This window comes from Artemia sp. Qi Xiang Cuo, chromosome 18, assembly GCF_049724085.1.
Source record: "Artemia sp. Qi Xiang Cuo chromosome 18, ASM4972408v1, whole genome shotgun sequence".
NCBI classification, from domain to species: Eukaryota; Metazoa; Arthropoda; class Branchiopoda; order Anostraca; family Artemiidae; genus Artemia; species Artemia sp. Qi Xiang Cuo.
The window spans coordinates 19,804,707-19,827,763 of record NC_142811.1 but is presented as its reverse complement, the minus strand read 5'-3'; the positions used below and the strand labels follow the sequence as shown (position 1 = coordinate 19,827,763).

Sequence of the window (23,057 nt, the reverse complement as noted above, 5' to 3'; positions counted from 1 at the left end):
GAACTGAATTCCCTCATTGGGTTTTTCATATTGAACTTTTTGAAGAATAGCATGCATTCTAAATATTTTTTCAACGTTATCTGCCACACTGAGTGCCTATCAATTGGCCCCTCATCTTTGGGATACAAGGTTTGAAGTTTGATATTTTCTGAAGGGTAAAGCAAAAAATCGTGTCCCCCCACTCCCCTATGGAAAGCCAATCCCTCCCCTACTGTTATAGAGGTCGACTGTAGGGATAAAAGACTCTCAGTGTTTCCAAAACCTGCCTCTACAAGAATGTATAGTGCAAAGCGGGCAGTAGGCCTGCTTTTAATGTTCTTCTTCTGACTGTACCATTTTTCTGTGCAATTTCAGTGCTTATCCAAGCTGACAGACAAGGGTATTTGTATCCATAACAACATACTGTTGTATCTGCCAATTGTCAATATGGTTAGTCTCTGTTCTAACAATGAGGTCAGTTTGTATACAAGCTTGATTGCTTCATGAATCAATGGTCATTTCTACTAACTGTCCATTTAATTTTCTGTGTATTTTTGCAAATTCATCAATTTTTTTTATGATTATAGGCTGTAGCCCAAGCTGTTGTTTAGTGGTTTTTCTAATCATCTGTATTGGGGCACTATCTAACAAAATACCCTGGGGAGTTAAAATGGTTGTAAGTAGCTTCCGTTTATTTTTGTTGAAATCCTAATAGGTAGATCATAAAATTATTAGTTAAAAAATGTAATTATAAAAAGATGCTCAATTAAAATTAAATTTCAGATGTTGAAAAACTTTGGAAAGAAGAAATTACAGGAATGCCATCTAGTGTTATTGAGAGTCTAAAAAAAGTGACACCCCCCAGTGGTCTTCTATCATTTGAAAGATTTTGTGCCGGTCTTAAGATATGGTTACTTCGTCAAAGAGCTACTTCTCGTGTCCCGCGTCCAGTTTCTGCTCCTGATTTAATGAAAGAAGCCAGTAAAGTGGTTCCGAACATGGCTACTGTCCATCCAGTCATTTCTCATCAGAGGGCAATGTCAGTACCATTACCAGACATTCATCCAATAAGTTCTGATATGAATACTCGGATTTCTGGAGACTATAATGCAACTGAAGGACCTCCCAAGCCTCCAAGGTATTATAGTTTTTAATATACTGCTTTATTATTTCGTTTTTTAATAACAGTGTATTAGTTTAGATATTTAATATATATTGGTGTTTTATCATAAATTGCACAACAGGCTACTAGCCAAGAGCAGGGCTGTGGAGTCGGTTATAAGTCATATCCGACTCCGACTCCATGCATTTTCAATATACCGGCTCCAATTCCGACTCCATTCAGCAAAAATTTACTAAAACTCCTCGACTCCGACCCCAAAGCCCTGTTTTAAAGCTTCATTTACCTAGATTTTATGAGTTATAACCAACTCCCACTCTAAATCTGACTCCAGACGTTTTCAATTTACCGACTCCAACTCCATTCAGCAAAGTTAACCATAGTTTTGACTCCACAGCCATGGCCAAGAGCCTGTTGGGTGATAGCAAACAAAGAGAAAAAACATAGTGTATAGTCCCTCAACACAAGACTTAGTCCCCTTCCCCTCCCAAAAAAAGTCATGAAAAGTCTCAATTTGGTCCTTGAGCTGTGGGACAAAACAGAGTACACTTTCCAAACTCTGTTACAGTTCCCACCTCTTAATGAAAGCTATTGACTGAATACAGTCTCTTGACACTGTATGATATACTGATGTATCAACAGGGATAAAAATAAAAATATTAAAGTGTTTACTTCCTCTGATCATTGGAAACCAACTGACTATGGTTGTAAAGTGCTCTAGAGTCACATAGGTGTTTCTGGTAATAAAATTATGCAATACTTTCTAGATTTATGAATTGCTTTGAGTTATGGGTGTTTGCCAATTAAACCTATATAAAGTAAGATAAAGAATGACACCAGTGGCAAACATTGCCAAAAGTTAATAGTTATGGCCATTAAAATTCATTTCATGCAGTTAGGTGGTGGAGTTAGTCTTTGGTGTGTTTGTTTGTTAAAGTAAAGAAGGGCACGTTTATTATTTCTTATTATTATTTTTAAAAAAAATCGGCAGCAAACCGAGGGCTTGGGGCCAAAAAAAAATATACAAGAAGCACAAAACAATGCCTACAAATCTACGGTGCAATCATAAAACAAGACACTTATTAATATAACTATTATAGTAAATCGAACTACTTGGCATTAAATGAAAATTGCATCAATACACTTGTATACCATTAAATACTAAATGCTCGTATTAACTTCAAAGAGGGCTCATGTGATTGGAAATTGAAAGTTCTAGTTTGCTTTTTAAGAGTCAAAAGAGATTGGAGGGCACCTAGCGCCCCCCCCCCGCCTCCACGCCCATTTTCCTCAAACCCATCCAATAAGAACTTTGAGATAGCCTTTTTTTTAAATAGTTCAAAGACCATATAACGAAAACTCCGGGGGTCGAAACAGCCCCCCAGGGCGCAAGGGCAGGTGTTGTAATTTATGCCCTGGGGGAATATATGGTTCTTATTGAAGGGATGCTCGTAAAACTTCAGGGCTCATTTGACAGGAAATAGAAAGTTCTAGTTATTTTTTTTTAGATTCAAAAGAGATTGGAGGGCAACTAGCCCCCCCCCCCCTTTCTAGACCCTTTTTCCCCATATGAATCCAATAAAATTTTTGAGATAGCCATTAAGCTAAAAATTGCTCAAAAGTCATATAAAAAAAACTCAGGTGTCGTCACAACCCCCCAGGGCCCAGGGGCAGGCGTTGTAAGTTATGCCCTTGGGCATATATAGTTCTTATGAAAGGGATGCTGGTATAAGCTTCAGAGAGGGCTCCTTTGATTGGATTTGATCTCAAAGTTCTTATCAGATGGATTTGAGTGAAAAAGAGCGTGGAGGGGTGGGGCTAGGTGCCCTCCAATCTCTTTTGACTCTTAAAAAGTGAACTAGAACTTTCAATTTCCAATCAAATGAACACTCTTTGAAGTTTATACAAGCATCTCTTCCATAAAAACCATTTATGCCCCCAGCGCATACTTACAACGCCTGCCCCCTGGCCCCGGGGGGTTGTGTCGACACCGGAATTTTTGTTATGTGATCTTTGAACGATTTTTAACAAAATAGCTATCTTAAAACTTTTATTGGATGCATTTGGGAAAATAGGGTTTAGGGGGGCTTACATGCCCCCAGGGCATAACTTACAACCCTTGCCCTAAGGGCTGTGGGGAGGGGGGTTGTTATCCTCAAAGACCTAATTTCCTGAATTTTCAACTATGTTGAACAAAATGGCTGTCTCAAAATTTTGATTGGATGTGTTTGGGGAAAAGGTGGGCATAAGAGGGTGGTTAGTTTCCCTTCAATCACTTTCGACTATTAAAAAGGGCACTAGCCCCTTGAATTTCCAATTGAATGGGTCCTTTTTGAAGTTTCTACGACAAAGCTTTCTATAAAAACCTTATATGCCCCCAAGGAATAACTTACAACCCCTGCCCTGAGGACTGTGGGGGAGTGTCCTCTTCAAAAGCATAATTTCTATCTGGAAATCAACTATGCTGAACAAAATGGCTATCTCAACATTTTGATTGAATGTGTTTGGGTAAATAGTTGTCGTGGAAAGGGTGTTAGTTGCCTTTTGATAACTTTTGACCCTTAAAAGGGACACTAGAGCTCTCGACTTTCGATCGAATGAGCTCCTTTTGAAGTTTATTCAACGAGTCCTTCCATATGAAGTGCCTCTGGGAAAGAAAAAAAATAATAAATAATAAAACATTGGAGCCGTATGGCCTTTACTATAGGCAACGCTATAGCGTTGCCTCTGAAACCCAAACTGTGCGGGTGAAATGAGGCTTCTTTCGAGTAGGCTTCTGTAATATACCATCGTGGAGTAAAGATTCTAGTATTTTGCATGTAATACAGGTTAAACTGATAGGTCTATAGTTACTTGGATCTGATTTGCTTCCTTTTTTGAAGAGTGGTATCACCGTTGCTTGTTTCCATCTATCAGGCAGGTTCCCTGTTTGTAGCGACTTAACAAAAATGTAGTGCAATGGCACTGCAATTTCCTGTGCCAGCTCTTTGAGTACTCTGGGATGTAGGCCATCTGGACCTTATGATTTGTAAGGGTTTAGATTTTTTAGTTTTTTATAGACCATTTGTATTGTCATTTCTATTTCATCAAATTTTTCTGTGGCTAGTGGCTGCAATTCCTTTTGACTTTCATCTTTGTCGCTATCTGTTGTGGAAAAGCCAAATTACCTTTGTCTAAAGCTCTGGAAAACTGCTGATTTAGTTGGTTGGCTTTAGCTATTGGTTCACTGATTGTTAAATTTGTTGCTGAATTTCTAGATTGGGAAAAACCGGCTGTTCTTTTCTTTTTGAATTCACGAAGTTCCAAAACGTCTTGGGGTTGATCTTTGAGTTTTCAACTACTTTCCTCTCCTTTTCGCTTGCTTCTTGTCTAGTGGCTTTCCTCAATTTGTTGGCGATTTTCCGATAGTTTCTACGATTACTTTCGGTGTCGGTCTGCTTGAGCGTCTTCCAGGCTTGTCGCTTTGTTTTTATAAGGTCAAGGATCTCTCGTTTTAGAGGCGGTCGTTTAAGTATATTGACTATTGGTAAATACTTCTTTGTGAGGTCTATGATTACGGATGCAAACTTTCTGTTCATGCCATCTACTAGATCTGTGTTGTTTAGTATTTCAGTCCAGTCAAAAACTTCTAGCTCCGTCCGCATGGTATTGTAATCACCCCTTGAATACATCCACCTCTCTTTTTTTCTCATAGTTTCACAACTTATAATTGCCTCTAAGTAAATTGTAGCGTGGTCTGATTTCTCAATGGGAGGACCTATAGTAAGTTCTTTTATTAGTTCCGTATTGCTGCATAGGACTAGGTCCAGCAGTGTTGACTTGTCGCTTCCTCGGATTCTTGTTGGTTTTTTAATAAGCTGTTCTAGGTAATTATCGTTTACTACCTTCAAAAATTCCCTCTGTGAGGGTGACCCGCTATGCTCTCGGAGGTGTGGAAGGTCCCAATCTATGTTAGGGTAATTGAAATCTCCAAGGATGAGAGTTGGTTCTCTTAATCTTTGAGATGTAGTGTTAATATCTTTAAAGAGTACTTGGTCACTCATGGCTGTGCTATTTGGACTTCTGTATACTACAGCCAAATTTAGAGTTTCTTGGTTCGTGTTTGATATCTGAAGCCAAATAATTTCCTGTCCATTTATTGTTGATGATTCTTTCTGAACCGATAACTTGTCTAAGACACAGCAAATAATTCCCCTACCTTCTTCTTGATCTATGTTCAAGGTGTGGCTTTTGTAGCCGTTGATGGCCAACTCTGATAAAGTGGGGAGATATCAACAGTGTTTAGGCTTAGCTTCGACCACTGCTACTATGTCTGGGTTCTTTGCTGCAATTTCTACTTTAATTCTGATAATTTGTTTGGTAATGAATCAGCATTTAAATATATCATCTTTAGTGTTTTTACTTTAGTACTTTTTTGTTAGTCTTGGAGGATGGTGGCATTTGTTTGGCTTTGGTTATTCTACTTCATATTTGCCGTTACTCTTCGTTGGAGTCTTTACCTCGCCTCCAATGGCTCTGCATCTCCATTTGACGATCGCATTGGGTGCGGGCATTCCTCTTCTGTTGTCTCTTCACGGCGAGCATTTGTCTTTGCATGGGCGTGAGATCTGGTTTATATATACTTTGGTACGATTTTCTTCTTTTGATGATTTTCTTAGATTTGGAGCTGTCCTCAGGATTTTATGTCTTTTCATCTCAAGCTGTTATGATTTTTTTTTTTTAGCTTAACTAACAAAGTACGTGGACTACCATCTTCTTTTGGTCTTCCAATCCGGGCAGTTTCTAGTATCTCCCCCTCAGTGATATTTGCCCCAAGCTCGTTTTCTTGAGTCAATTTGACAACCTGTGTAGTGTCATTGACAGCAGTAGATTCAGGTAGTCCCATGACTACAAAATTCATCTTTTTTTGTTCCCTTAGTTCCTTTTCTGCTTCTGCCTGAATAATTGCATTTATAGTCGGCTGGATGTCGTGTGGTGAGGGTATTTCACTATCATTCGAAGGTGTTGCCTCATGAGGTCTAGGAGGTGGAGCTTCTGTTAGCTGTTGCACTTGAAGCTGTAGAAGTGCAACTTTTCGCTTGGAGTAGGAGAGGCATTCGTATTTAAACAGGAGACACTCGTTGTCTTTTCTCTTCATTACCAGCACGAGATCGGCATTTATACCTCGGCAAGAGGCATGCTCCCACTCGTTGCAGAAAAAGCAGAGGAAAGAGGTGGCAATGTCGACATCTTCGTGACAGTAGCTGCATTCTGTGTTGCTATCTGGAAAACTAGTGCTCAAAGGAATCTCTTTGGGCTTCGTAGGCTGGCTTACCGAGGGTCCTGGGCTATTGGTGGATTCTTCTCTCGGAGTCCCTCTTGTATTTTGTGCTTTTGGTGGAGGAGTTACTTTAAATTGGTCATTGCTAGAAGATTTGCAACTATAGCATTGTCATTGTACTTGGAGTTTGTCAGCAGCTTCCTTGTTATACACAATCCTATTTTGGTGCATTTCATTATGATTAACCTAACTTCACTTCTTGGGTATGTTCTGTATAATTAACAACTACCTTTACCCCCCACCGCCCCCTCGAGATTCCAAAAATACCCTTTTTTTGGTATTCTCATTGAAAAAACTGTCCCTCTCCCCACCTAGACCTTGAAAAACAAAATATAAGAAAATAAGGAAAATGCGGCAAGGGCCGTATTAAGCAACCCAAAAGAATATCAGAACTGGTTTTTGTCCCTCATTCTAGGATATATCCTGTTTTGATTTTACATATCCCGTTAATATAGTCTTAGTCCCTGCTGATTTTGCAGACAGAGAGACCATTTTACCAATAGCTTGCCAAAAACAAGTAATTTGTAGGCATTTTAAAGATGGTCATCAAGGAAACAACTTTCAATTTTCAAATTTTGCCCAAATATTATTTTTATTGGGTATTGGTCTGTTGAATGCTGGATTGTAAATTTTAATTATGCATATTTGCGCTTTAACTGACAATCCAAATTTTAGTGCGGTGATTATCAATAATGACGCACTTTACAGAAACCAATTACATTAATTGTTTGTTATATTAATCATTTATTACCAATGGTAATAATTTTGACAAATGCTCTTATTATGATGAATATCGGAGGGATTGCAATAGTAGTCTACTTTAAGCTGTAAGAAGAATGTGGCTCTATCCCGATTTCTAGGGCTATAATGAGAGAAATGCTGCGATGGCTAGGACACGTTCCGTGGATGAATAATGGCAGAATTCTAAAGATCTTTTGTTCAACCAACCATCTAGGGTCAAACGAAAAGCAGGTCGTCCCCGAATTGGGTGGGGAGGGTGTAAAGAGGACATACAAATGGACAAATTTGTTATTTTTAGGGGCTAATGTTACGATTTAGATAATGATCTTCTAGAACACGTCTCTAATCTTCTGTTACATTTTTTAAGGTCGAGCCATTCTAGTTTACCTGGCTTTGAAAGAACCCAGAGTGAAGTCATAAACCGTCCTCATAATTCAGGCACTGTAGATCGAAACCATTTACGTATGGCCTTATATCAATGGCAAGTAAGAAATGTTGCAGCTACAGAAGCCCCTAAAAAGTCTACAATGAAAAGACGAGATTCGAGAAGGCATACTTTACAAAATGGTGTTGACAGTGCTTTGGTAAGTTATTTCTATTTGGGGGCAAGGGGGGGGGTCTGTAATTTAGCGTAACTGCCAAGAGCATAAAGTATTAGGGTAAGACCCCCAATACTCGGCCAGTCTCTAATCTTGGCCAGGTATTCTGATTAAAAAGTATCTTTTCTATACATACACATCTGGCTCCTAATCTTGGACCTTATTTGTATAGGGTTAGATTGTTATGATTTATCTGACAGTTAGGAATAGAATAGCTGGGATTGACTGACTACAATCTTGGAAAACATCTGTTTTTCAAACATTTGAATTTAGACAAAAGTTGCCTCTACACCCTAGCCTATTTGAGTAAAATTAATCTGTTTCACAATTTGTTTCTAAGATGAAATGTACCCAAGGTAGTCTGTGTCTGTGATTAGGATATGTTATTATAGCTTTGAGATCCTGTGTTAAAGATTAGACAATGTATTCTGAGATTAGATTCCAGCTTTAAATGTGTTGCCAAGATTAGGCTCCACTGTTGTCAAGCATTATATTTGAAATTTTGAGTGTTGTACATATTTAAAATATTCCAGTTGATCACGTTCTTGTTAAGAAGATTTTGACATATTCAATGGTGAAACAATCCACTTTCTAGATAGTATTATAGAAATTTTACAAGGATTTAGCTGTTAAACAGTAGATTAGCTGGCTGAGTACTGGGTAACTTACCCTAAATTATTTAAACTGTAAACTTGCACTAATTTTAGTTAATGGCATGTTTACTTGTGATATATAAAAAACACCCCTAAGATTTGTCTGCAACACCTGTACAATTTTGGAAAAAAATATGTAGTGAGCTAGGCAAGTCTAGACGTATAGTCTGAAACTTTATTTTTTCTGTCCGACTCCTCTGAAAATCTTATGACTATACCTAAAGAGACGATTGCGTTTTTATTGAATGTGTTCATCCAGTTAATGTGAGATGGATTTAGACATTGCTAAGGTAATCAACTTTTGCAATGAATCCGCAATAAAGGCTTAATAGTGTCTGCTGGAAACATTCAGTTTCTTTCCAATCCGTAAGACTAACGTCTAGGGAGACCTTACCTTAACATCTAGGGAGACCTTAAGACCCTACCAAGACCTTACCAAACATTGTTGGGCCACTTAGACAGAACATATATCATTTAAATATGAAGGGCATCAATTTCAAGATAAGAGAATTATTCGTTAAAAAACAATAAAAATTTTTTTTAATCATTTCTTGGAAACAAATATTGTGTAATGTAAAAGAAAAAAAAAATAACTAGGCCCTTCAGGCTTGGTGCCATTGGGATGTAGTTTATACTGGCCTACTGGGCCTGTCGGCTCTTCTTCTTCCTCTTCTTTTAAAATAGAGGCCTTTGGGTAATAGCCTATTTTGGCCTATTCGTTTTTCCACATCCATTTGATGCTGGCAGGGGTAGCTACAATGATGGTTTCAACGAGGTCCAAGCAATGATAGCGGCCTAAAATATTCCTAGCAGTCTGCAAGATCATAGAAACTCAAAAAGAACCAAGCAGACCTCCCTCTGGGTTTGCTGTTCCAATTCTAGGTGCATGAGGGGTAGTGCTGCTGGTGGGATACCTAGACCCTGAAATGCTTCCAGCAGCTTGTAGACGGCTGCTATTGGGTTTTATCTCTGGAGCACTGCAGTTTGTCAGTAGGTGGTCCGGGCTCCTATACTGTCTTAAATGCGTGAATAAGTTATTCGTAAGACACTGATGCCAGTGAATAATTAACTTGACTCTCCTGTGTCTATCTTCATTCCAGTTTCAAGAGCAAGTACTGACATATTAAATGTACTGTGATTACTGGCAGAAACTCTGCTTTATTTTGGTGTTCTACAGGCATAAGATAAGATGTTTTTTCCAAAATATTTCTTTCACAAGCCCTGATTTCGAAGTTTGGAGTAAAAAAAAATATCAAATAAATTTGTAAAAAGATTGAATAACACGTAAAACTAATTAAAATATATTTAAAAAACATAGATTTTAAATTTAAACGGGTTATTAAAAACATAAAGAAAAAAGAAAACAGGCAATGTAGGGGACATTTTTCGTCCCTAATGTAGCGGGGCAATGTTGGTGACAATTAATTTTTACAGTAATGTAGGGTACAGAAGTTTTTTAATAGCTGGAGGTAAAGCAGTGAATGCAGGATCAGATAGGAACGGGTTCAGCAACAACCCAAGCTGGGCGGAATCTGGGTGGGGAGTGTCTTTTAGGAAAAATGTTTTCAATGCAAGGGTTTGTTATTGCATTTTCTGAAAAATGGAGGCACAATGTAACTCTCCTGCACTCAAGCGTTGTCAACAAGCTTTGTTTGAAAGAAGGGAGTATGGAATCTTCTTTGAAAATTACTTGCAGAATTTTTTTTGGATTGATTCAATATTCTCTGATTCTTCCCCGGGAGATAACGGAGTACCAAACTGAAAGAATATATTCAAGATCAGGGCGGAAAAAGACATAAGAGAAAACTGTTCATCCAATGAAGATACAGAAAGCTGTTTTTTTTCGACGCGGCATAAGAACATTAGTTTTTCTATTGGCTGATTTGGGTAGAGTTTCGTCTGTAAATTGCTTAATGGGAACAGTGCTATAGAAAAATAATGATGGTCTATTGAAAACTGAGCTTTTTTAATAGATGACGTTTATGTATTCACAATAAAATGAGATGTTTTTCTCTTTCATTATTGGTTGGTGCCCGAAATCAGAGAGTGATATATATACATATATATATATATATATATATATATATATATATATATATATATATATATATATATATATATATATATATATATATAATGTGTTTTAATTTTCGATATCTGATTTAAGCATTGGTATTTGTTTTCATTTTCTTCTGAGACTTATTGTTTTAGGTTCAGGCATAAAATAGGCGGCGCTGTAGTATTCCCTTAAAAAGTTCAAGCTACTCCTTTTCTGAGATTACGCTATGCTCAAATTTCTACCGTACTCACAAGTGCAAATTAATATAATACAAGGTTTTCATCTTTCAGTGATTGCAATGTTAACAAGGAACTTTAACCTATGCATAGGGAGGATTAAACTCGTGACGTGTTTAGGATTAATTGGTTTTAATTTAATTAATGGATCTAAATTAAATTGAATCATATAACAATTTTGTTTTATTTTATTTACAAATAAATTTTGCGTTGAACAGATGATGCAGATTGAACAGACGGTGCAGGTGAATAGATGGTATTTGCAACAGAACTCAAAATCTTCTAGCCTACTCTTACTGTTACCTCGTGCTCCTAACCTTGAATAACCGCTATGCCTTCATTTTAGATGTCAGGGCTTTTTGAGATGATCTAAGGCAGCGCGCTTGGAGAATTATTATTATTTTTTTTTTTTAAGCTTGAACTTTTTAACTCAACAGATGATTTAAACAAGCTTTAATGCCTTATGTCTTTATTACTCTATACTATACTAAACTATATTACTATATACTATATACTTCATATATAATTATACTGAAATAGAACTATTTCAGATAGTAATTTTTGTTACTTACTTCAAAACTCCACATCAGCTCCCACGCCGTATGCTCTGGATCACGGAGAAGCAAAAGCCATTCTTTTTGGTCCCAGGCAAGAATTGTAATTGAATAGTTGTAATGTAAATTGAATAGTTTTTACGTACTAAGTCCAGATTGGCTATTATCCAATTATATATAGCCAATTAATATAGCCATATTGGCTATATTATTGCAAACCGATGAAATACAATAGACGGGATTTGGCCAAGCTTTGGTCCATATTCTGTAACCAATCTGTTCTTTATATTTCAGATCTTAACGACATCACTCCTCTCTCTCTCTTAAAAGAGCCAATAAGAGTCGAGCTCGTCTTGATGGAGAGAGATATAAAAAAAGACTTTTGTTCGAAAAAGCCTATCTTTATTCCACCTTCTGTGACGACCATTCTGTCCTTTATGATTCATATCTTTTCCCTACTTGTAAGATTTTTAATTTAAATAGACTCAGGGTAAAACATTCTTTATTTTCTACCCTAGACAAAAACCAGTTTCGTATGAGTAATTTAGACATTTCTAGTATAATTTCAAAGCTAGAGATATGGAATAGGAACTCATTCAATATGGAATATGGAATTCATCCTCAAGATCATCTTTCAAACATACACCATATACAAAATCATTCATTTTTAAAACATCAACAATACAACTTTAATCATACTATCAACATCAAATAACATCTTTTTCTCTACCACTTTCACATACAAACTTAATAAACAGGTCTATTTTCCTACACTTCAAAAATCATCATCAATCAAAATTCATATGGTTATCCTACTAGTAGTGGGTTTATGCCTCATAGTCGGGGGGGGGGCAAGGTTTACGAAAGCAGTGTAAAAATTAAAAATGAAAGGAATTTATGTCAGATGTCAGGAAAACTGGGTTGCAGCTGCCCCCCCCCCGCCGTCTGCCCAGGCCTAGAACCACCACTGAATCCCACTGAAAACTGTCCTAAATCTTCCTTTTCACTCAAATTAATCATTTCTATTCTCCATTTTCATATTCTTTACATTCTACAACATAGTGGAAAATCGCACAGCTGCATAACATAACATCTACATAACATTACATTGCATAAGTTGCATAACATAACATTAGACGACCCTTCCCTCCCATTTAAAAAATAGCGAAAAGAACCAAAACGGTTTATTTAATAAGAAAGAATTTATTTAATAAAACCCACAATTAACATAAGTAATTTATTAGACCACACTGCTTTTCCATTTACAAATTAAAATATAAGAAAAAACATGTGTAATTTTTTTTCGTTTTATTTAAATGCCATGTTTAATTTTGTTTATTTTTTCTATATACATTATTTTTTCGTTGACAAAAGCTTCCGGATGTGAATTTAAAATATTTGAATCTATCTTGTTATTAAAAAATTGAATTTTTTTATTTTTTCCACTGTCTTATATAGTACCATTTTTTATGTTCATTTCTTTAATTTGATAATTGACATAAAATGCATTTTATTACCCCACCTGAAAAGCATAACTTGTATGTAGAGAAGGTAGAGAAAACAAATCTTTGAGAGAAAAATAACTTTCGACAATGACCGTGGAATTATTATTAGACAATAGGATAAGGTAAGATAAGTTTTATTCTTCATTAGATACACATACAATATTACATGTTATTATTCCCCCAAAGCCTCATTGGCCTGTACAAAGGGGGAAGAAATATGAATTGCTTACTCAGGGATGAAAAAAAAAAGAAAATTTAAAATGATCACTTACTCACATACTAAAGATAAAATGAAAACTATAGAAAAAATAGAATAAATAAAATAAATTAATTAATTAGATTAAATAGACGCAAAAAAAATAATAAAAAAAATGAATAAAAATATACATAAAAATAACTTCTACGAAGCCAAAGAATTTTAATAATTTTTTTAAACAAACCGAATGAGTGGCACCCTCAAGCTGATTCAGGCAACTTATTCCAAACAATATGACTCGCCATTATTGGATTAAAATCTGACCTTATGCAAAGAGTAAATGGAACTTGAACATGATTTGTCATATTACGAAGATTATAATTATTTTGATCAGAGGTAAAAGATAGCGGAACACTTAGGGGCCGGGGGAGGTCACCATGAAGCTGAGCAAAAGTAAAACATGCACACGAAAGAATGTATAGTGACCCAAGATCAAGTAATGCTATAACTAATGAACGATTAGTTTCCTGTATGAGGTTTCTAGCTTTATTGTACACCTTAGAAAGTGGTTTTAACAGTGAAGGAAAAGTTCACATACACACAATTGGACAGTAAGAAACGTAAGATTGGATCAAGCAGTGAAAAAGGATTTCAAAATTGATCCAGGAAAAGTATGTCTGTTTCCTTAAAATACCGAGACTCCTGCATATCTTCATTTTAATAAAATCAATGTGAGTTTGAAAGATATGTTTTCATCAACAAGAATACCCAAAAAACGAACATATCGTTCCTTAGATCTATGAATTATTCCATTTGCCTGTTGAATTTCTGAAGACTGGAGATAAACCTGAGAAACACGCGAAAAAATAAAAAAAAACTGGACATAGAAAAATTTAGAGTAAGATAATTAGCATCACGCAATAAAATCACCCTCTCAAACAAATTTTCCAAATTCAATCGAAGCTCGGATTCGCAGTTTCCCAAAGTGCCAAGTGTGCTGTCATCAGCAAAACAAACAAGGACATCAGAAGAAGCTGAACTATAGTTGCCACTATGGGCAAGGGAAGTCTTAGGATGACAAAGTCTACAGCAATTAATAAGTTTCTGTTTTTTTACTACATAATAAAGATCATTCACATAAATCAAAAATAGCACAGGCCCTAAAACTGATCTCTGGGGGACGCCAAAATTCACTTGTGAGGGTGACTGGAAAAGTGGATCAACAGAAATTAACCTATCCTTCAAATAAGACTGGAACCAAAAAAAACACTTTCCCTTATGCCAAAATGAGACACCTTTGATAGAAGAATTTCATGGGTTAAGGAATCAAAAGCCTTACGAATATCCAGGAATACAGCAGCCGAAATCAATCCCGAATCTAACGCAGAATGAATAAAATTCAAAAGGGTCAAACAGGCATGTTCAGTGAAGTTCTTCATTTGGAAACCAAATTGAAAATCATGAACACAGTTTCTAGATTTTAAGAAAGTAAGGAGACGAGAAATCATAGCCTTTTCAAATATTTTACTAAATATTGATAAAATAGAAATTGGTCGATAATTTGCCGGATCATTTCTTGGTCCACCCTTATAGAAAACAATAATCTGAGCACGCTTGAGAGCATCCGGAAAAACTCCACATTCAAATAAAAGATCAACAAGTTTTGTTAGAGGCAATACTATTGAAGGAAGAATATACTTAACTACCTTATTAGGGATAGAATCTGGCCCAGATGAAGACGAGTTTTTTAAGCCATTAACAATTTTAGTAATTTCACTTACTGTTACTGGCTCTAGAAACATAGACTTAACAAAAGATGGCCCGAGGTAAGATATAAAGTCCGGCTTAGGCCGAGACAAAGTAACTGTAGAAGTAATATTCTTACCAATATTAGCGAAGAATGAAGTCAATCCTTCTTTGACATTAAGCTCATTCCCGATAGCTTCATCACTAAGGGCCAGACTCATTGGTAAAGAGCTAGATTGAGAACCGGGTTTAAGTACAGAATTTATTACCTTCCAAGTTTTACGAATATCATTGCCACAAGCAGCAAAATTATTTAGATACAGAGATTTGGCTTTCCTACACAAGGAATTATATATATTCCGGTAGATCTTGAATTGACACAGACGAATAGCACCTGCTGAAAGTGTAGCGCATTTATAAGCTCTCCAGAGATTATTCTTCCTTCTCCAGCTTTTGAGAAGTCCGGATGTCATGCATGGGTTTAGAGGAACAATCCTTTTAGACCTATGATTAGAAGATGTTTTTTTTTTAATTGAGATTTGTTTTCGAGTTGAAAAAAAGATATGTTTTTTATTACCACAGAGAGCTTGTGCCCGACAAAAATGCCACAAAGGATTTCCTCCCATATGACTTTTGATAATGACCTTATTAGACAATAAGGACGGTGTTTGTATCGAAATTTTGGCTCATCGTTTTTTCGTTTAAGTTGGAGGATTTGGCTAATCTAAGCTCTCTTGGATTTTTTTTTATCTAACCTCATTTGAGGTTTTGTTTTTAAGTTTTACGTGTCTTTCAGCTGCGTCGTGTCGAATTGATCGAGAAGGAAAGACAAGCTGTTAAGCTTGGTCTAGAAGCTGTTGAGAAAGCAAGGTTACACTTTCAAAGACAGTTGATGGAGCTCCAAGATCAAATCCGAAGTCTTGGACAGTCTCAGGTTCTTGTAAGTACCTTTTACTCACCTTCAAGAAGGGGATGGTTCTTTAATATTTGCTGCAACGTACTACCTGTACGCCGAAAGGGAGGTCCCCAAGATTGCTGATGTCTTTTCGCCAGAAGCCTTTGGGAGGAGGGGATAATCTGAAGCTTTGATGCTGAAAATTCACCTTTTTTGTGCTTGATACCATTCCCCCCCCCCCCTCCGAAAAACATTTAATGACTCCCGTTCGTTTCAGCTGAATGGATTTACACTACACACGTTGTAAAAATAGTTTTTTAACAATCTATAAGTGAAGAAAGAGTCATATTAGATTATCGTGAGTGTGTTAATAAAATAGAAAATTGGATGATTCAGGAATTTTCATAAGTTTCATGAGTTTATACTTTCATTTTTATACTTGGGGTATATTAGTATACTGCATTTACGCGAGGTATACTCCATGGGAATAGAAATAGTTATATCAGAATAAAATACACTAATGGAAACATAATGGCCGCCAAACCTTAGTTTCGTTTGTCGATAAAAAAGCCAAAGTAAATTAGTTTAATGTGTTTTCCTTGCTTTTAACCTTACACTTGTATTACAGAAGTGGAAAATTGAAACGACAAGAAATTGGTTTGAAAGCTTGTATTAACACTAATTAGTTTCCATATATTGCCTACTAATATTGTGTATTTGTCTTAATAATAATATTTTTTGCTTGATTGAACTTAGCAGTAGGCAACTGCTGTTACATGTGCGTAAAATGCAAAGTTCTGCATAGTACCACAAAGCAATAGAATCTGACACAATCACATCATAGAGTCTGAATATTTTTCTGGTAGATGAAGCTGTATTTTAAAAGCGTGCTAAAAAAAAAGTTCACTTTTGAAATCTTAAAACTATGATTTTACTCAGAATTTTTGGGCATTTGGAGCATGGATCCTTCTCCGGTACATCAACCCTGTGTGCTGGTTCACTTCAATATCTAAAATTTAAAAATTTAATTTAAATATTAAAACCTTAAAACCTACAGCCAAGTTTGGCTGTAGTAATTTAACAGCTGTTTTGGATTAAAAAAAATATATCTAAAAATTTAAAGCCTTGAGATTTGGCTGTATTAATTCAACAGCTGTTTTAAATTAAAAAAAAATAACTGTGCCTAAAAATTTAAACCTCGAGTTTTGCTGTAGTAATTCAACAGCTGTTTTGTGTTTAAAAAAGAATAACTTTATTTAAAAATTCAAAATCTAGAGGTTTGGCTGTATTAATTCAACAGCTATTTTAAATTAAAAAAAAAAACTATACGTAAAAATTTAAAACCTCGAGTTCGGCTGTAGTAATTCAACAGCTGTTTTATATTTAAAAGAGACTAAGTCTATTTAAAAATTCAAAACATCGAGGTTTGGCTATATTAATTCAGCAGCTGCTTTAAATAAAAAAAAAACTAGATCTAAACATTTTAAACCTAGAGTTTGTCTGTAGTAATTCAACAGCTGTCTTGTATTTAAAAAAGACTAACTCTATTTCAAAATTCAAAACCTTGAGGTTTAGCTGTAGTAATTCAACAGCTGTTTTAGATTTTAAAAAAGGCTTGCCCTTGGGAGCTTTATGTCTGACCTTTAAACGAAGTATGCTGAGTGAAATGACCATTTTCTAGTACCTTATTTGGATCTTAGGATACTCTTAGTTTTAGTTTTTATATGAAAAACATATTTCATTCCTGTTTTTGTTATATAAGTGTCTTAAGAAATGACGGTATTGGTGTCATTTTTGTGATTGCTTATTCTTAGTTGCCACATACTACGTTTTGGGGAAAACCGCAGCGATTTAGCCGAAGATTTTTATCAGTGCTTGTGCGGGAAAATGTGAGTAGCTAATTTGAAATTTCGTGAATTTCTTAAATATCTGTAAATACCATTATTTTCTTTCTGCATAGCAATAGTAGAGGCTTTGCAGCTGCAAATGGATTGAAACCAACCTTCAATAAGGTAAAGTAAGAGTAGTTTTGGTTTTTCCGCATCACGATTGCGATTTTGAAGGATTTACGCGCGTTTTTTCGCAAAATAAATGCTTATTTCAAATTACGCTTTTTCGTAAATCACAGCATGTGGTAAACTAAGGGTTAAAGGTTAAAAAATAATGAATGAATAAAAAATTTGCGCAAAATCATGTCAACGAGCAAAATGACCTGATGGTCATTTGCTCATCCGTAATGCTTCTTCCGTAAGGCCTTTATTAGCGCCAAATTAGATAATTTGGCTTGGACCACAGGTACCGAATCATTGTCAATCGATTTTTTTTTTTTTTTTTTTGCTCAAAACTGTAGTTTTTATCTCGTAAACATTACTTAAAATCATGGCTACATATACCGAATAATACACGCCTCTGCAAATGCATCAAATTAGAATTAGAAATCTCGTTTAACTTTGAGTGACGACTTGTTTTCTGTTTCATGAAAGAAGAAGAGAAAAAAGAATTAAACTAAAATGTTACTTTTTTCATTTCAGGAGCCCCTATCTGAAGCCCAGAGGGAGCGACTAGACTTTAAAATAAGCCGGATTGAAGATGTCACTCGTCAGCTAAATATGATCCGTGACCACCAGTTTCCGTCTCATTTTAACTTGGCTGTAAGATCCTCAGCTCCTCCTCCTCCAAGGGATTCGTCAGAGGTGTCCAGAGTTGTCGAAAGACTCAAAGATCAAAATCATCAGCTAACACAGGTAAGCTACGTTAAATTCGCTAGAAACGTTTAACACTTAGCAGCTCAAGATCGCACTACTTTCTTTTTAGCGTGTAATTGTCTTTGGAAATTAAATATTCTTAATGTTTCAATTTTTACGAAAGAAAAGCATTGCCAATCTTAACCGATTCATTTTTGCGTATTTTTATACTGTTCAACGTCGCAACACTGACGAAAAAGTTAAATAGTTTAACCTTTGATCCAATGAAAGTCAAAATTTTGCTACTGCCAAAGACAAAGAAGAAGGTTGTACAAACACTTGTTTCAATTAGCCTGATTCCCTGGGGTTCTTTCTTTACTAGGTTCCAGCTAAGAATAAACTGGTGGCGTTTTTCTGAGTGTGATATGTATTGATCGTATAGAATAATAAAGGAACACATAAGTAAACTTAACAAGGCCCGTTAAAGTAAAAAACTAATAAGATCTAGTGGATGATCTAGATCTTAGATAGCAGGGGCGTAATTTGCTATGTGTCAGGGGGGCACCTGCCCCCCCTCAGCTGAAATTTAGTCTCTTCATAAATCTTATCAAAACTAAGATAAGCTTGCATAATTCAAGCATCCAGAGAAACAGGTCAGTTTTCTTTAGTATATCTTTGCCTTTATGGTGCTATATGGCTCTTTTTTCCGTTTTCGCTGTTATTTTTACTTGATTTTGGAAAATTGGCTCCAACTTTACCTGCCCCCCTCCCTCCAGGATTTTGACGAAATTACGCCATTGTTACATGGTCGTACTGCTTCGTCTAGGAGTTCAGTATAGAAGAACTGAAGAAGCATATCTAGGACATTTTTGGTCCTTAAGACACATCCCGTCAATTTTCTACAATCATAGCCACAGCATCCACGTTTAGGTGTTGCTTTGAGTCATTTATGGATCCAAACGCTATTTATTAGTGTTGGATTTTCTCTATTGCGACTAAATTTTGTTTTATTCAAGATGAGTGGGTTTGGACCTGTAAAGCCAACTGAAACAGAACCGATAAAAACGTTCTTTTTACACAATTACATATTCTTTTTCTTTCTTCATTTCCTTCTATGTGGAGTTTTTAATAGGTGTTTAAGATGACCTTTAAACGCCTTGCAGTGGAAACAATCCTTAAATAACATGTAGCATTGGAGACCCAGGAAGTCTATAATTTTGGCAAAAAGTGCGAAATCCTGTTAGGAAAACTGGCTATTGAAAGCTAAGCTTGTCAAACCCCATGATGAATTGACAGAAAGTATATGGAAAGTTATCTAGAACTACTGGCCAAGAAAAAAACAGAGAAAAAAAATGGTAAATGAAAATAAAGAAAAAAAGAAGAAAAATTAATACCAAAGGAAAGAAAAAAAAAGCGTTATTAGTTTTGTTCCTAGAGGAGGGCTCATGTCCTTGTTAGGAATGATCATTGAAAAATAACGGTATTAATCAGCTGAAAAAAGCAGATGCTGATTGGCTGAGACCAGTAAGCCCCCCCCCCCCCCCTCTTACTGCCCGCAAATGGAACTAGCAAAAAATCTGCTGTAAGTATATGCCCTTGTGAAAAAGATGTGCCTGCTTGCAGTTAGAGGCCGATAACGCAAATAAAGTAAAGTTTTAAGGTAATATTACGCTTTTTGTGGGGAGGAGGTTGTGTTTATCAAATTTACAGTATATCTTTTCCTCTTCCAACTAAGAAAAAGGTGCTTAATCTTGAGCTAGAATTTGAAGTGAAATGTTATTTTGTAAAGTTTCCTTTTTTTGAGGTATTTAAAGGTAAATAAAGTTCGAAAGCCTGTAGCCCGTATATGAAATAAGTCAATATTTGAAGATTGAGTAGTTTTAACTTCGGTTTATAGGCTATAGCCGATATATAGGTTATATATTGGTTTATTGCCGTGTTTGCAAACAAACATATACACCAGCCTACTTTGTGGAATGTGTGTTTGTAGCTCAGCAGTAAAATACCGGGAACAAAAGGATAGATTTTCTGAAGAAATAAATGTGAGAGCCCTTAAAGAAAATAAAATGAAAGTAAAAAAAAAACAAATAAAGAATTTAAAAAATGAAAAAAAAGATAAAATAAAATTTACTAAAGGATATACAAAAATAAAAATAATTACAAAATGAAAAAAAAAAATAAAAATAAAAATTAAACAAGTAGTCTGTCAAATAAATCCAAATTTAAGAAATTAACAGTTTAACCGTTTTTAAGAAGTATAAAAATTCACTGCTTTTTTGAAGGTTTATTGGTCAAATTTAAATGATGTCGCTTTGAAATGCTAATACTGGAAATTTACCAAGTTTATTTTATCAGAAGCTTATAAGTATCGGAAGTGAGTAGCAGCGGAAGCTAGTAGAACAAGAAAATGTGTTTATATTTAGTAAAGGGGGTAAACATTCGTAAAACTAGAGTTGATCTTAATGAAAATTACACCGTCAATGCGAAAATTTCATAGATTCCTATATAGAGAAGTTTCAAACCTCTGTCTGCGAGAATAAAAAATTTCGTATTTTTTGATAAGAATAGTCATAGATGTATGTTCGTTTTGTTTTCTTCACTAGGGTTATTCAGGTCGAGATGGATTAGTCGTAGAAAATTAGAAGAAGGCTCTTTTGAACGGATATTTGTATTAAAATGTCCTTTTTAAGCAACGCAAGAGTTAGCGCCACAACCTTTTGTTGTTTTTTTTTGCCATGCAAAAACGGATATTTTCATTAAAATGTACTTTTTAAGAAACTAAAGATATAGCGCCACAGCCTCATGTTTTTGTTTTGCTATGCTAAAATGGATAGTAGCATTATAATTTCCTTCTTAATCAACAAAAGAGATAGCGCCACAACCTACTGTTTTTTTTTTTTTGCCATGCTAAAATGGATAATTGTATTAAAATGTCCTTTTTAAGCAACAAAAGAGATATCTACACAACATAATGTTTTTTTTTGCCACTCTAAAAAGTATATTAGTATTAAAATGTCCTTCTTAAGCAACAAAAGAGATAGCGCCACAGCCTACTGTTGTTGTTTTTTTTCAATCTAAAACGGGTATTTTCGTTAAAATTTAAATTTTTATCAAAACAAGATATAGATCCCCTACATTTCGTTTGTTTTCGCTAAGATAAAACGTATTTTTTTATTAAAATGTCCTTCTTAAGCAACAAAAGAGTTACCGCCACAACCTACTGTTTTTTTGCCATGCTAAAACGTATATTTGCATTAAAATTTCCTTTTTAAGCAACAAATGAGATAGCGCCACAACCTAGTGGTTTTTGTTTTGCCATGCTAAAACGGATAATTGTATTAAAATGTCCTTCTTAAGCAAGAAAAGAGATAGCGCCACATCATAGTGTTTTTTGCCACCTTAAAATACTAATTCGGATCCTAGGCTGGCCAAACGGATAAGTCGGGGAGTCAATTCTTTCTGTTAAATAAGTGCACTAATGTATTTATGATATGGATGAAATGAACAAAATTTTCAAATGAGAATTCGATGGGATTGAGATGATGAACCATTTTAGCAGCAGGATTGAAGATTACTATTCCAAGATCTCCTCTGATGACTTCAAAATTTAAACTCTTGTTTCTTATACTGCGTGTATATACTATTTTTAGATGGATGAATATTATTGGTAAATAAATATGGGTAAAGGTATTAGTCTAACTCAGAAAAGAATTTAATAGTATTATTTTCTGCTTAAGAATAGTCGCAATACTACTTCTACTTGCGCTTTGTTGCAGCACCAAGTCACATGAGGGTAACACAGCCATGCAGCCGTCCTTTCATCCCAATCTGCCAAAAGCTTCACTATTATCCACCTTCCGTGAAGTTCCAATAATTCAGTTTTTTAAAACTAATTACGTTCTTTTATCTTGCAACTGATTAACAAGGGAACGAACCCACAAATCACGTGCCGATTTTTGGGCACATGGGCAGGACCGTTCAACGGGGAGGGGGGGAGATGACCGGGGCAGCTGCCCCTGGCACCTTCGTGGGGGGTTGCCCACTTTGATAAAAATTTTCCTTTGATTCGGCTTTTTTGCTTATATTTGAGTCGGGAGGGGGTTCTATAATTATTTTTCCCCGGGCACCACCAAACCCAGGAATGTGCGCATGGGTCATTTACACCCATCTTTTGGGGCACCACTTTTCTATTGCTGCTGTCTACGGGCCAGAACTAATCATATATATCAATTACCTACGGATAAAACAATGTCTTTTTTTCATGATGAAGATATTTTTTAGGAAGTGAGCAGAAAGAGTGAGTTAATCACGATACTTCAAAAGGAAAAGGCGGCTCTAATTCGAGATCTTCTACAAAGCAAATCTAATCCGCAGTTCCCTCGAAAAGGTGAAGATAACACTTTTATTTGATATTCATCTTAGTTTTTGGTAATACTCAACTATGTCTAGGCTATACTATTTTCTCATTGTAGGTAAATATTTTCTATTTTATGCAATAAAACTTAGCTTACTATCATGACTTGTCTATGTGTGTTCCTCTTTCAGCTAGTTCGATTCCTTAAAACGCCAAGGACGCTGAAAATCAAATCTGATTGTTTGAATTGATTAAAAGGAAACTTACCCAACCATATATGTACCTCAACCCAACCTCTAAGCTCCAAGGACAATGAAAAGGAAATCTGATTATTTTAACTGATTAAGTGGAAACTTGCCCAATCATACATGTACCTCGACCCAACTTCAAAGTACCAAGGAGAGTGGAAAGGAAAT

The 23,057-nt window shown here is 35.6% G+C and overlaps 1 protein-coding gene across 3 annotated transcripts in view; it reads left to right on the top strand.

Annotated features, from left to right (window-relative positions):
* The window catches only part of LOC148941298 (suppressor APC domain-containing protein 2), a 35,978-nt gene extending 13,181 nt beyond the window's left edge, over positions 1–22,797 (top strand). For 2 of the 3 annotated variants that reach the window (XM_089104459.1, XM_089104458.1), the window contains exons 2-6: positions 763–1,117; positions 7,528–7,744; positions 15,505–15,648; positions 18,135–18,347; positions 22,569–22,795. In XM_089104459.1, coding sequence (XP_088960585.1) covers positions 798–1,117; positions 7,528–7,744; positions 15,505–15,648; positions 18,135–18,347; positions 22,569–22,697 — 1,023 coding nt within the window. In that variant the 5' untranslated portion in view covers positions 763–797 and the 3' untranslated portion in view covers positions 22,698–22,795. Of the gene's footprint in view, positions 1–762; positions 1,118–7,527; positions 7,745–15,504; positions 15,649–18,134; positions 18,348–22,568 lie in introns of all 3 variants that reach the window. The other variant, XM_089104457.1, reaches the window with a different exon arrangement.
* Positions 22,798–23,057: the final 260 nt, after the last annotated feature.